General features: G+C 50.9%; 1 protein-coding gene across 2 annotated transcripts; it reads left to right on the forward strand.

The window, feature by feature from the left end:
* Window positions 1-1678: 1678 nt before the first annotated feature.
* On the forward strand, window positions 1679-10980 carry LOC108543846 (general transcription factor II-I repeat domain-containing protein 1-like). 2 transcript variants are annotated; one of them, XR_001889684.1, is made up of 2 exons: window positions 1679-1868; window positions 10529-10980. XR_001889684.1 is itself a non-coding variant. In XM_017894651.1 (2 exons), exons 1-2 carry the CDS (start codon window positions 9842-9844, stop codon window positions 10684-10686), a joined length of 249 nt encoding a protein of 82 aa, XP_017750140.1. In that variant the 5' UTR covers window positions 9770-9841; the 3' UTR covers window positions 10687-10980. The 2 variants fall into 2 exon arrangements, 1 of the variants encoding a protein (XP_017750140.1); XM_017894651.1 differs by lacking the exon at window positions 1679-1868 and adding an exon at window positions 9770-9932.
* Window positions 10981-13009: the final 2029 nt, after the last annotated feature.

Raw genomic sequence — 13009 nt, forward strand, 5'->3', positions numbered from 1 at the left:
GGCCAGCCTGGTCAGTATGGCAAGACCCCATCTCTACTAAAAATACAAAAAAATTAGCCAGGCATGGTGCCACACTTGCTACTCAGGAGGCTGAGGTGGGAGGTTCATTTCAGCCCAGGAGGCAGAGGTTGCAGTGAACTGAGATCACACCACTGCACTCTGGCCTGGGCGACAGAGCGAGATCCTGTCTCAAAAAAAAAAAAAAAAAGGTAGAGAAAGAGAGGCATAGATTCATTAAAACGTTTAAAGCCCAGCCTGGTGGCTCACGCCTGTAATCCCAGCATTTTGGGAGGCTGAAGTGGAAGGGTTGCTTGAGACCAGGAGTTTGAGATCAATCTGGGCAATGTAGCTAGATCCTGTCTCTACAAAAATTTTAAAATTAGCTAGACGTGGTGGTGTGCACCTGCAGGCCCACGTACTCAGGGGACTGAGTTAGGAGGATGACGTCAAAGCTGCAGTGAGCTAGGATCACACCACTGTATGGGTGACAAAATGAGACTACATCTCTAAAAAACAATTTTTGAAAAGCAGAGGAAGAAGGCCGGGCGCAGTGGCTCACGCCTGTAATCCCAGCACTTTGGGAGGCCAAGGTGGGTAGATTGCTTGAACCCAGGAGCTCAAGACCAGCCTAGGCAACATGGTGAAACCCCATCTCTACTAAAAATACAAAAATTAGCCAGGCATGATGGTGCACACCTGTAATCCCAGCTACTTGGGAGACTGAGGCAGGAGAATCGCTTGAACCCAGGAGGCGCAGGTTGCAATGAACTGAGATCATGCCACTGCACTCCAGCCTGGGCAACAGAGCGAGACTCCATCTGAAAAAAAAATAAATAAAAGCAGAGGAAGTGAAGTGGAGATTCCCCATTCCAACAGCCTCCTTCCCACCCCCACTGCAGTTTTGGATTTGGGGGTTTGATGACTCTGGCATGTCTAGGCCCTAGAGGGGTTCAGAAAGAGGGGTCTTGGGGACCCAGAGAGTACTTCAACAACTCGATCCCACTTTAAGACAGTTCCCTTTGGGCCAGGCATGGTGGCTCACGCCTGTAATCCCAGCACTTTGGAAGGCCGAGGCGGGCAGATCAACTGAGGTCAGGAGTTCGAGACCAGCCTGGCCAACATAGTGAAACCCCGTCTCTACTAAAAATACAAAAATTAGCTGAGAGTGGTGGCTCGTGCCTGTAGTCTCAGCTACTCGAGGGTCTAAGGCAGCAGAATTGCTGGAACCTGGGAGGTGGAGATTGCAGTGAGCCCAGATCATGCCACTGCACTCCACCCTGAGTGACAGAGCGAGACTCCATCTTAAGAAAAAAAATGGCAGTTCCCTTTGTAAAATGGGTCAAGGCTTAAGGGCCCCTCCTGCATGCAGTGCCCAGGCCCAGCCAGGTCTGGCATGGCAGAAGAACCACAGGCTCATGATCACTGGCCTGGGCACAGGTGTCTGCCCCATTGCAGCTTGGCCCTCCTCTCTCCAGGCCTCAGTTATCTCATCCATGAAATGGAGCTGATGCAATTCCTGCTAAACCTGTGCACATGCCCTACAAGGGGTTAAAAGCTGAACCTGAATGTACCTTTTTTAAATTTTTTCGAGACTGGGTCTCACTGTGTCACCCTGGCTGGAATGCAGTGGTGCAATTCCAGTGGTGCAATTGCTGCAGCCGTGAACTCTGCCCGGGCCTGGCAGCGAGTTGGGCTCTGTGAAGTGGTTCAGGACTGGAGAGGAGGACTATTTTGCCACGCTTCTGCTACAGATCGTAGTCTCTCCCCTCTAAGCCACCGCTTCTCATCGCTGGCTGCGTCTCCCTGCTGTGAATCCGTCGTAATTACCAACATGAGATCGTCAGTCTGAGCTGAAGACCTCTAACTAGGTGAGGAGAGGCCAAGGCTGGCCAGGGCTCTTGCACTTTGTCCCGGGAGAGAGCCACAGAGCCAGCCCAGGCATCACCCGAGCCAGTTGGTTTAAAATTGTGTACATAGCATGGCTGATTCAGTGAGCTCGGTTGTCTTTTTTTTCTCCCTTGGCAAAATTCAGTTACTCCTTGGGCTAACAGATAGCAGGTTGGAAAAGACAAGATGAGAGTTGCCCAGGCAGTGTTAAAGAGAGAGAGGAGACCAAAGAACAGAATGAGCAGGAGGGGGCAGGAAAAATGTCAAGGGAAGGCCTGTCCACCAAAGGCGTCAGTGTCCGGGGCAGTGGGCAAGAGGTCACTGCTGTGGGGATGGGTTCTTTCAGCAAGACTCTCACAGCACTGGGGGCAGAAACTTGAAGGTGAAACCCCGCACACACTGAGTCCTAACTATGACATTTCCAAACAGGGAACACTGAAATGTTTGCAACCTTGGGTGTCATTCACAGCCAGCCTGGGTTCAGGGAAGCTCAGGCAGGTCCCCCCGAGAATAAGTTTGCTGACTTGGCATTCAGGACAGTAAACTAAACCCCACCTTTTTTTTTTCTTTTAGAGACAGGGTTTCCCTATGTTGCCCAGGCTGGTCTCGAACTCCTGGCCTCAAGCAATCCTCCCACTTCAGCCTTCCAAAGTGCTGGAATGACAGGCATGAGCCACTGTACTCAGCGTGTAGTGCTTTTTGATATGTGAGATTAGATCCAGCAGGCCCAGAGTCCCAGTTGAGGAAACAGGCTCAGAGAGGTTGAGTGACTTTCCGTACACCACACAGCATAAGGGGTTAGAATCAAGATTGCCTTCCTGTCTAATGAGCCAGGGACTTTCCCCATCCCTGTTCCTGGAGATCTCCCTTTTCCCCACTGTATGCAGGCATTCAAGCAGGGGCTCATCCAGTCCAGCCCCTACCAGAGCCTGCCCTACCCCATTTCCTTCAAAAACTCACGATTTAAAAAAATGTAGCTTGGACAACATAGCAAGATCTCGTCTCTACAAAAAATGGAAAAATTAGCTGGGCGTGGTGGCCTGCACCTGTAGTCCTAGCTACTGCACTTCAGCCTGAATGGCAGCAAGACCCTGTCTGTATCAAAAAAAAAATAAAAAAGTAATTCTTTTTCCTCTAAATTAAATAAAAAGAAACAGGTAGGAAAATGCAAGAGCAGCTACAGAGAAAAATCAGTGTTCTTCCTGAGCTTGATGTTGACTGAGCTAGAGAATCCCACAGACAAGGCACATTGTGGGCCTTGCACAGTGTCTGCACATAGTATGTGCCAAGCTTGTTTTTTATTTTTTAATTTTTGTTGGTTGTTTGTTCAAGACAGGGTCTAGCTCAGTCGCCCAGGCTGGAGTGCAGTGATGTGATCATGGCTCACTGCAACCTTCCAGGCTTAAGCGATCTTCCCACCTCAGCCTCCCGGGTAGCTGGGATTACAGGCACACACCACCATGCCCAGCTAATTTTCTATTTATTTATTTATTTAGTAGAGACAGGATCTTGCCATGTTGCCCAGGCTGGTTTCAAACTCCTGACCTCATCCTCCCAAAGTGCTGGGATTACAGGCATGAGCCACTACATCCGGCCAGTTCTTGGTGTTATTAACAACACCATTTAGCCCCACTCCACCCCTGCTACACTCCAGAGGTGATCAGGACGCCTCCCCAAATCACCAGCCCCCTCAGCCAGCCCAGCCCCGCTTTCCTGATGTGCACACTCCCGCCACTTCTGGTTCACCGCCTGGGACCTGTGTGCGCCATATAGAACTGCTGTAGTGTCCTGTTGACTGCCCCGTAGTGTCACTCCTGGTTAGCCGCAGCTTGGTTTAGGGTTGCATTTCTCCCCAGACCAGGCAAGACTTGGAAGGAACAGGCGAAGTTTCCTGATTGGCTAATGCGTGTTGATCACCCGAAATTACAGGATGCTACAAGTTTCCTTGTGTCTTACTCGCCGCTCCCAACTGCCTTGGAGGTCCGTGTGATGAGCCCCAGCGTGCAGAAGAGCCCACATCCTTGGAGCTTTGGGCCCCGTGTGGTGGTCACCTCTTCTGGGAAGCCCTCCCTGACTCTCAGCTGGGTCAGGATCCCTGTTATAGGCTCCCGTGGGCCATGTAAACCAAAAAGTGCCTGAAACAGGTCTCCATTGATTTAGAGATGTATTTTGCCATGGTGGAGGACACAGCCAGGAAAAAGAGACTCAAGCTGCGATAGGGTCTGTGGCCTGTGCTTTTTTGCAGAGAGGATTTTGAGGACTTTGGTATTTCAAGGGGAAAGAGGGGCTGGGCACAGTGGCTCACGCTTGTAATCCCAGCACTTTGGAAGGCCAAGCCAGGTGGATCACCTGAGGTCAGGAGCATAATGGGCAGCATAATGAAACCCCGTCTCTACTAAAAATACAAAAAATTAGCCAGGCGTGGTGGCGGGTGCCTGTAATCCCAGCTACTCTGGAGGCTGAGGCACGAGAATCACTCGAACCCAGTAGGCGGAGGTTGCATTGAGCCAAAATCAGGTCACTGCACTCCAGCCTGGAAAACAGTGAGACTGTGTCTCAAAAAATAAAAAAATAAAGGGGTAAGGGGAATAGTTAATGATGTATTCATCCTGTGCTCAGTAAATCTGCATTTTACATAAGATAAAGTAAACAGAATAGAGGAAGTCAAATGCACATTTGTCTTGGGTGGACAGAGCAATGATTTCTCTTCTTATCTTTGTCCCGTCCCCTGCCTGTGAAGATAAGCTGTGAATTTACATGGCCAGGGTGAGGGAGGCCACCAGAGGAGATAGGTGACCTTCTGTCTTACAGCCATCTGCTTAGGGACAAAACGCGATCGCGTGACTCAGTTCCCAAGCTTAACATTTCCCTTTGGCATAGTGAGTTTGGAGTCCCATTTTTTTGTGTGTTTGTTTGTCTTGTTTTGTTTTGTTTTTTTCTTGAGACGGAGTCTCGCTCTGTCGCCCAGGCTGGAGTGCAGTGGCGCAATCTCAGCTCACTGCAACCTCCACCTCCCAGTCCAAGGGATTCTCCTGCCTCAGGCTCCTGAGTAACTGGGATTACAGGCATGCATCACCACACCCAGCTAATTTTTTGTATTTTTAGTAGAGACAGGGTTTCACCATGTTGGCCAGGCTGGTCTAGAACTCCTGATCTCAAGTGAACCACTATGCCTGGTTTGGGCCTTGTCTTTGAGGGGCCTGCTAAGCTTCTTTCTATCCTGCAGGCTTCGTAGAGCTCTGACTTTGAGTCTCACTCTGTCCCGGCACAGGAGAAGACAGAGGGGTGGCATTGTGGGCTAAGAGCAACAGATTTAGAGGAAACTATCTTAAAGATTAAGCCTTCTTTCTACAGCTACTGTAGCAGATGCCAGGCATGATGGTTCACATCTGTAATCCCAGCATTTTGGGAGGTTGAGGCAGGCAGATAACCTGAGGCCAGGAGTTCGAGACCAGCCTGAGCAACATGGTGAAACCCTGTCTCTACCAAAAATACAAAAATTAGCCAGGCGTGGTGGTTGCCACCTGTAATCCCAGATACTCGGGAGGCTGAGGCATAAGAATCACCTGAACCCAGGAGGCAGAAGTTTCAGTGAGCCAAGATCGCACCACTGCACTCCAGCCTGGGGGACAGAGCAAGACTGTTTGAAAAAAAAGAAAAGAAGAACAGAGACAACTGTGAGGGGAAATCTGAGACAGTCTCAGGAAACCCAGGGTCATGGTCGAGTGGACAAGACCAGGCTTTGGGGTCGACACAGAGTATTTCCTGGGTGGCCTGGGGGCTGGTGTGACCTTGGGCAGTTGTCTCTTACCTCTCCTGGGCCTCTGTGCTCCTTGGCTACAAGTGTTCTAGGGAACAGCATCGCACACCAGTGAGTGTGTGTGATCCAGGCCATCCTTTGTCTGTTCTGTGCACGCACCGGGCCGTGCCTGCTGAGAATCCGTGCCACCCAGGATTCCTCGCAGTGGCCTGGGGGACAGAGAAACGTGCCGGTTGCTTCCTCGTTTCAGCGCTCTAGGAGCTGGGTCCTTGGGCCCAGGACTCACATCACAGTGGTCTGCATGGGATTTGGACAGAGGGTGGCTTGATTCTTCCCACATCCTAGTCCTGACAAGGACAGGGCCCGTGGTGCACAGGATTAAAGAAAGGTAGGGAAATGGGATGTGAGCCGTGGGGCTTGGTGTGGCTGGACTAGAGAAGCATTTTACCTCATGAGAAGTGTCAGGTAGTGATATGGAAGCGTGTGAGGCTGATGTTTGCAGTATCTGCACCAGCGGGCTTGGCCAGGCTGTGCCTGAGACAGATGCAGGCAACTGCAGAGACGTGAGGACGATTCCTGAGTATGGTGTGACGACAGGCCAGGGGCAGGGTTTGGAAGGACCTGAGGTGGTGAGTGTTGGAGCCCTGGGAAAAGGAGGAACCAGGCCAAGCAGGTGCCCAGCCTCTCTCCTGTGGGAAGCTCCCTGCTCTTTGGGGCAACCCCCACATTGGGAACAGGGCCTCCCTTCTGGGCAGCTTGTGCAGGGGAGGCCAAACCACCCAGATGGGGTCAGCAGACTCCAAGCAGCACAGAGCACCAGCCCAGGAGATGCAGTTCCCAAGGCAGCCTCTAAACAGAAGTGAGCTCTTCCCAGAGTTTTCAAGATTAAAAGAGCCAGGCACAGTGGTTCACAACTGTAATCCCAGCACTTTCGGAGGCTGAAGCAGGAGGATCGCTTGAGCCTAGGAGTTGGAGAACAGCCTGTGCAACAGAGAGAGACTCTCTCTACAAAAAATTTAAAAAAAACTTAGTCTGGCATGGTAGTCCATGCCTGGAGCCCCAGCGACTTGAGAGGCTGAGCAGGGGCCGGGCGCGGTGGCTCAAGCCTGTAATCCCAGCACTTTGGGAGGCCGAGATGGGCGGATCACGAGGATAGGAGATCGAGACCATCCTGGCTAACACGGTGAAACCCCGTCTCTACTAAAACTACAAAAAAAACTAGCCGGGCGAGGTGGCGGGCGCCTGTAGTCCCAGCTACCCGGGAGGCTGAGGCAGGAGAATGGCGTGAACCCGGGAGGCGGAGCTTGCAGTGAGCTGAGATCCGGCCACAGCACTCCAGCCTGGGTGACAGAGCGAGACTCCGTCTCAAAAAAAAAAAAAAGAGAGAGGCTGAGCAGGGAGGATTGCTTGAACCAAAAAGTTCAAGGCTGCAGTGAGTCATGATGGCACCATTGTACTCCAACCTGGGAAACAGGGAGTCTCAAAAAATAGGAGTCAGGCCGGGCACAGTGACTCACGCCTATAATCCCAGCACTTTGGGAGGCCAAGGTAGGCAGATCACCTAAGCTCAGGAGTTCAAGACCAGCCTGGCCAACATGGCAAAACCCCATCTCTACTAAAAATACAAAAATTAACTGGACGTGGTGGCAGGCACCTGTAGTCCCAGCTCTCAGGAGGCTGACGCACGAGAATAGCTTGAACCTGGGAGGCAGAGGTTGCAGTGAACTGAGACTGCACCACTGCACTCCAGCCTGGGCAACAGAGTGAGACTCTGTTTTGGAAAAACAAAGAGGAAAAAAACAGGAGTCATTTTGTTCCAAAGACCCATCAGTCTGCTCTGCCCTGCATCATCCGGCCCTGGCTCCCTGCCTGCTTCTAGCTCCACTCCCCCAACATCTCACCCTTACCCAACCCACCTGCCCCAGAGGCCCAGCCCATGTAACCCACCCTTCTCAGAGAGGAGATTTCCTGTTGGACATGCAAACCACCCTTCCTGCAATCCCAGTCCTGGCCTCAACCCTGGCACAAGCCCATGGGCTGCTGCAGAGCTCTACCCCAGACCCCATCTCCAGCCCAACCACCCCTCAGCCTTATAGCCCAGCTCAGGCCCCGTCTCCAGGGCTAACTGACCCCGGCAGCTCCTCTAGGCTACAGGGAGGGGACAGCGGAGCACGCCGGGGCTCAAGCAGCAGATAGGCCATGACGGTTGCCTGGGTAGTGAGCAGGGAGGATGCACAGCCCCCACACTCCCAGACACGGTCTGTTTCCCATTCACAGACCTTGGCCAGCGAGCAGTCAGGGGATTTCCAACAGCCCAGCACAGTCACACTAGCCCCTGTGCATGGACCGTACTAGGCCCATCAGTCATCTCCCCTGTACTACCCCAAAGTTCAGCCACTTCCAGGACACGGGATCTTCTCTTTTTTTTTTTGAGATGGAGTTTTGCTCTTGTCGCCTAGGCTGGAGTACAGTGGTACAGTGGTGCGATCTCAGCTCACTGCAACCTCTGCCTCCTGGGTTCAAGAAGTTCTCCTGTCTCAACCTCTTGAGTAGCTGGGATCACAGGTGCCTGCCACCACACTTGGCTAATTTTTGCATTTTTAGTACAAAATTAGCATGGATTTAATTTTAGTACAAAATTAACATGGATTTCGCCATGTTGGCCAGGGTGGTCTCGAACTCCTGGCCTCTGGTGATCTGCCCATCTTGGCCTCCCACAATGCTGGGATTACAGGTGTGAGTGGCCGCACCCGGCCAACACAGGATCTTTCACCCTTGAGTGCCTGTGATTGGATGGTCCTTCTGCCCCATTGTCTTCCCACTGTCACTCCATCCTTCACAAACTCCTACCTGCCTTTTCGGAGTCCGTTTTTTTGGTTGTTGTTTTCATTTTTGCTTGAGACAGGTCTCCGTCTCCCAGGCTGGAGTACAGTGACGTGATCTCTGCTCACTGCAACCTCCACCTCCCAGGCTCAAGTGATTCTCCTGCCTCACCCTCCTGTGTAGCTGGGACTACAGGTGCCCACCACCACGCCCAGCTAATCTTCTTGTATTTTTAGTAGAGACAGGGTTTCACCATGTTGGCCAGGCTGGTCTCGAACTCCTGGCCTCAAGTGATCTGCCTGCCTCTGCCTCCCAAAGTGCTGGGATTATAGGCATGAGCCACCATGGCAAGCCTTGAGAGCCCATTCAAGCATCCTGCTCTCCTGGGGGAGGTCTCCCCAGACTTGCCCAGACAGGGTGGGCACCCTGATTCATGCCCCTTGTCTCCTAAGTGGATTCTGTTGTACTTTGGTAACCAAGTGACACCCCCTCTGGCTGGGAGCACCTCAGGGGAGCAGCCCTGTCTCTTCTCTTTAGGTTGTTTTGTGCCCAACACAGGGCCTGTGCTGGGAACACTGGTAAGAAAATGTGGGATGGGCTGGCCACCGTGGCTCACACCTGTAATTCCCGAACTTTGGGAGGCCAAGGCAAGAGGATCACTTGAGGTCAGGAGTTCAAGATCAGCCTGTGCAACATAGCGAGGCTCCATCTCTAACAAGAATTTAAAAAATTAGGCATGGTGGTGCACCATCTGTATTCCCAGCTACTCAGGAGGCTGAGGCAGGAGGATCACTTGAGCCTGGGATTTGGAGGCTACCATGAGTTATCTATGATCACACCACTGCCTTCCAGCCTGGATGACAGAGCAAGACCGTGTCTCAAAGAAAGAAAATGGATGGGTGGACAGACCAACAACTGAGGCTAGAAACCAGCTACAGCCAGGCACAGTGGCTCATGCCTATAATCCCAGCACTTTGGGAGGCCAAGGCAGGTGGATTACCTGAGCCCAAGAATTTGAGACCAGCCTGGGCAACATGGTGAAAACCTGTCTCTACTAAAAAATACAAAAATTAGCTGGGCATGGTGGTGTGTGCCTGTGATCCCAGATACTTGGGAGGCTGAGGCAGGAGAATCGCTTGAACCTGGAAAGTGGAGGTTTTAGTAAGCTGAGATCGCGCCGCTGCACTCCAGCCTGGGCAACAGAGCAAGACTCTGTCTCAAAAAATAAATAAATAAATAAAATTAAATAAATAAATAAATAAACAAACAGCTGCATGGGAGTGGGTGGGGCCTGCAGAGAATGTTTTGGCAGGTCAGGGATGCCTGGTGGGAGAAGTAGCAGGTCCGGTGGCCAACCCGGTGCCAACTCCCATGCCCCCTTTAGATAAAGATGACGCCAACAGACTAGGGGAGAAGGTGATCCTGCAGGAGCAGGTGAAGAAGCTCTTCAACGAGAAATATGGTCAGTGCCTATGGTCGGGGTCAGCACACCAAGCCCTCCTCCCGGGGGAAGTGGGAGGCTCTCCCTCCCTCTGCAACCAGCCTCGCCTTCAGGACTCCCCAGCTGGCCTGCCTGCTCCCTGGGGACATGGCTGCTCTGCCCATGACCCACATTTTGTATATGTTGATTTCCTTTTTTTTAAACAGGGTCTCACTCTGTTGCCCAGGCTGGAGTACAGTGGTGCAATCTTCGCTCACTGCAGCTTCCACTTCCTGGGCTTAGGCGATCCTCCTGCCCCAGTCTCCCAAGTAGCTGGGACTACAAGTGTGCGCCACCACTCCCAGCTAATTTTTCTATTTTTAGTAGAGACAAGGTTTCACCATGCTGCCCAGACTGGTCTTGATCTCCTGGGCTCAAGCGATCCTTCCGCCTCAGCCTCCCAAAGTCCTGGGATTACAGGTGTGAGCCACCATGCCCAGCCTGTGTGTCTTGATTTTTAAACTCTCTAGGTATGATGGCTGCTGGGCTGGGGCAGACCAGACTCCAGCCCTTTCCCTGCCAGGCTTTGCCTTGGACAGGAGACATCTTTCCTCACTGTGACTTCCTGTGCCCTCTAGGTGAGGCCCTGGGCCTGAACCGACCGGTGCTGGTCCCTTATAAACCCATCTGGGACAATCCAGATGCCGTGGAGGTCACGGGCCTGCCTGATGACATCCCCTTCCAGAACTCCAACGCCTACGACATCCACCGGCTGGAGAAGATCCTGAAGGCCTGAGAGCACATTTGCGTGGTGATCATTAACCAGCTCCAGTGAGGGCCTGGCCTCTGGAACGGGGAACAGAGAGGGCGAGGCCATGGGGAGGGTGAAAGTCAAGGTCACGGTGGGTCAGCTGGGAACCAGACCCAGCTGTACTGTAATAGTTTCTGCCTCTTTCTCCTGAAACATACAGCTTCAACACTCATGGACATTTACTTATTTTTAAAGATTTTTTTTTTAGATATTAAATTTGTTCTCTGGGGAAGAAACAAAAACAAAACATGTTTTCATTAAATTTGACTTTTCTGATTATACAATTCTGATTTTAACATATGTAAAGCTTTTTCAATATGTAAATATAATATGTTTAATATGAAACTGTTTAAATAAAATATGAATATTTATTTTTAAAAATTAATTGTCATTCCATGTCTCAGTGATTCTTTTTTTTCTTTTTTTTTGAGACAAGGTCTTGCTTGTCACCCAGGCTGGCAGTGCAGTGGCACGGACTCAGTCACTGCCAACCTTCACCTTCTTTGGCTTCAACCGATTTCATGCCTCAGCCTCCCAAGTAGCTGGATTACAGGTGTGCACCACACATACCAGCTAAATTTTTGTATTTTGGGGTGAGACTGCGTTCCATATTGGGGCCAGGCTGGTCTCAAACTCCTGACCTTGAAGTGATCTGCCTGTCTCAGCCTCCCAAGTGCTTGGGATTCAGGCGTGAGCCACTGCACCCAGCCTTCTGTTATTATATTATAACCATATATCCGTTACAGTCTTTTGGGTTTTGGTTTTTGTTTTGAGACAGGGTTCTCACTCTTTTGTGCGCAGGGCAGGCATACAGAGGTAGGATCGTTGTCCACTGCAGCCTCAACAGGTCTCACTGTGGTTGCCCAGGCTGGTCTTGACTCCTAAGCTCAAGTGATCCTCCCACCTCAGCCTCCCAAAGTGCTGGCGGTTACAGGTGTGAACCCACCACACCCACTGTCGGCCAGTTTTTTTTTTAATACAATTAGATGGATTTTATTATTTTCAAACAATACACAAAGCACCTAGAAAATACAAAAAAAAATAGGAAGAAAAGGAACATGCTGCTACTCTCCTACTGAAAGTCACACTGTTGATGATTTCTTCTATATTTTTAAATTTTATTTTATAATATATTATTACTTTCTTTTTGAGAGGAGTCTCATTCTGTCTTGCAGGCCACCCATATTGGTAAGGCAGGTCTCGGAACCCCTGACCTCAGGTGATCCACCCACCTCGCCTTGACAAAGTGCTAGGATTCAGGCGTGAGTCACCGCACCCAGCCACTTTTTTATTTTATTTTTTTTATTTTATTTTATTTTATTTATTTTATTTTTTATTTTATTTGTATTGCACAGGCTTTGTAGTCTCGAACTCCTGGGCTCAGGCCATCCTCCCATGTCAAAGCCTTTCAAAAGTGCTGCGGATTAGTGGGGGTCACCCCACACCTGGCCTGTGGTTGGTATTTCTTTTTTCTTTTTTTTTTTTTTTAGCTGGGTTCTGCTCTTACCTTTACCCAGGCTGGGTGCAATGGCACGATCTCGGGGCTCATTTGCAACCTCCACCTCCCAGGTCAAGCATTCTCCTGCCTCAGCCTCCGGTAGCTAGGATTACAAGCATGTGCCACCACCACTGGCTATTTTTTTTTTTTTTTTTTTTTTTTGTATTTTAATTAGAGATGGGGTTTCGCCCTATGTAGGCAGGTCTAGAACCCCTGCTCGGGTGATCTGCCTCCTCGGCCTCTCAAACTGCTGGGATTACAAGCTTGAGCCACAGCACCTGGCCTGCTTCAAATGTATATATTACATGTTTTGTTTCTTGAGATGAGGTCTTGCCTCTGTCCGCCAGGCTGGAGGCAGTGGCGTCTCTGGTTCACTGCAACCTCCCGCCTCCCAGATTCAAGCGCTTCTCGTGCCTCAGCCCCTAAATAGCTGGTCCACAGGTGCCGCCCACCCCCAGCTAATTTTTGTATTTTTGTAGAGGCAGGGTTCACCTGTTGGCCAGGAGCTGGTGTCTCGAACTCCTGACCTTAAGTGATCCGCCTATTCGGTGCCTCCCAAAGTGCTGGGATTACAAACATGACACCACCGTGCCTGGTCTACCTGTTTTTGTTTTGTTTTGTTTTGTTTTTGTTTTGTTTGTTTGAGACGGAGTCTCCCTTGCGCCAGGCTGGAGTGCTGTGGACCGGATCTCAGCTTCATGAGCGCTGCCTCCCAGGTTCACGCCATTCTCCTGCCTCAGCACTCCCAAGTAGCTGGGACTCAGGTGTCCACCACCATCGCCGTCTAATTTTTTGTATTTTTTAGTAGAG

The sequence above is a fragment of the Rhinopithecus bieti genome, unplaced genomic scaffold (genome assembly GCF_001698545.2).
Source record: "Rhinopithecus bieti isolate Rb0 unplaced genomic scaffold, ASM169854v2 scaffold_24996, whole genome shotgun sequence".
Taxonomy (NCBI): Eukaryota; Metazoa; Chordata; class Mammalia; order Primates; family Cercopithecidae; genus Rhinopithecus; species Rhinopithecus bieti.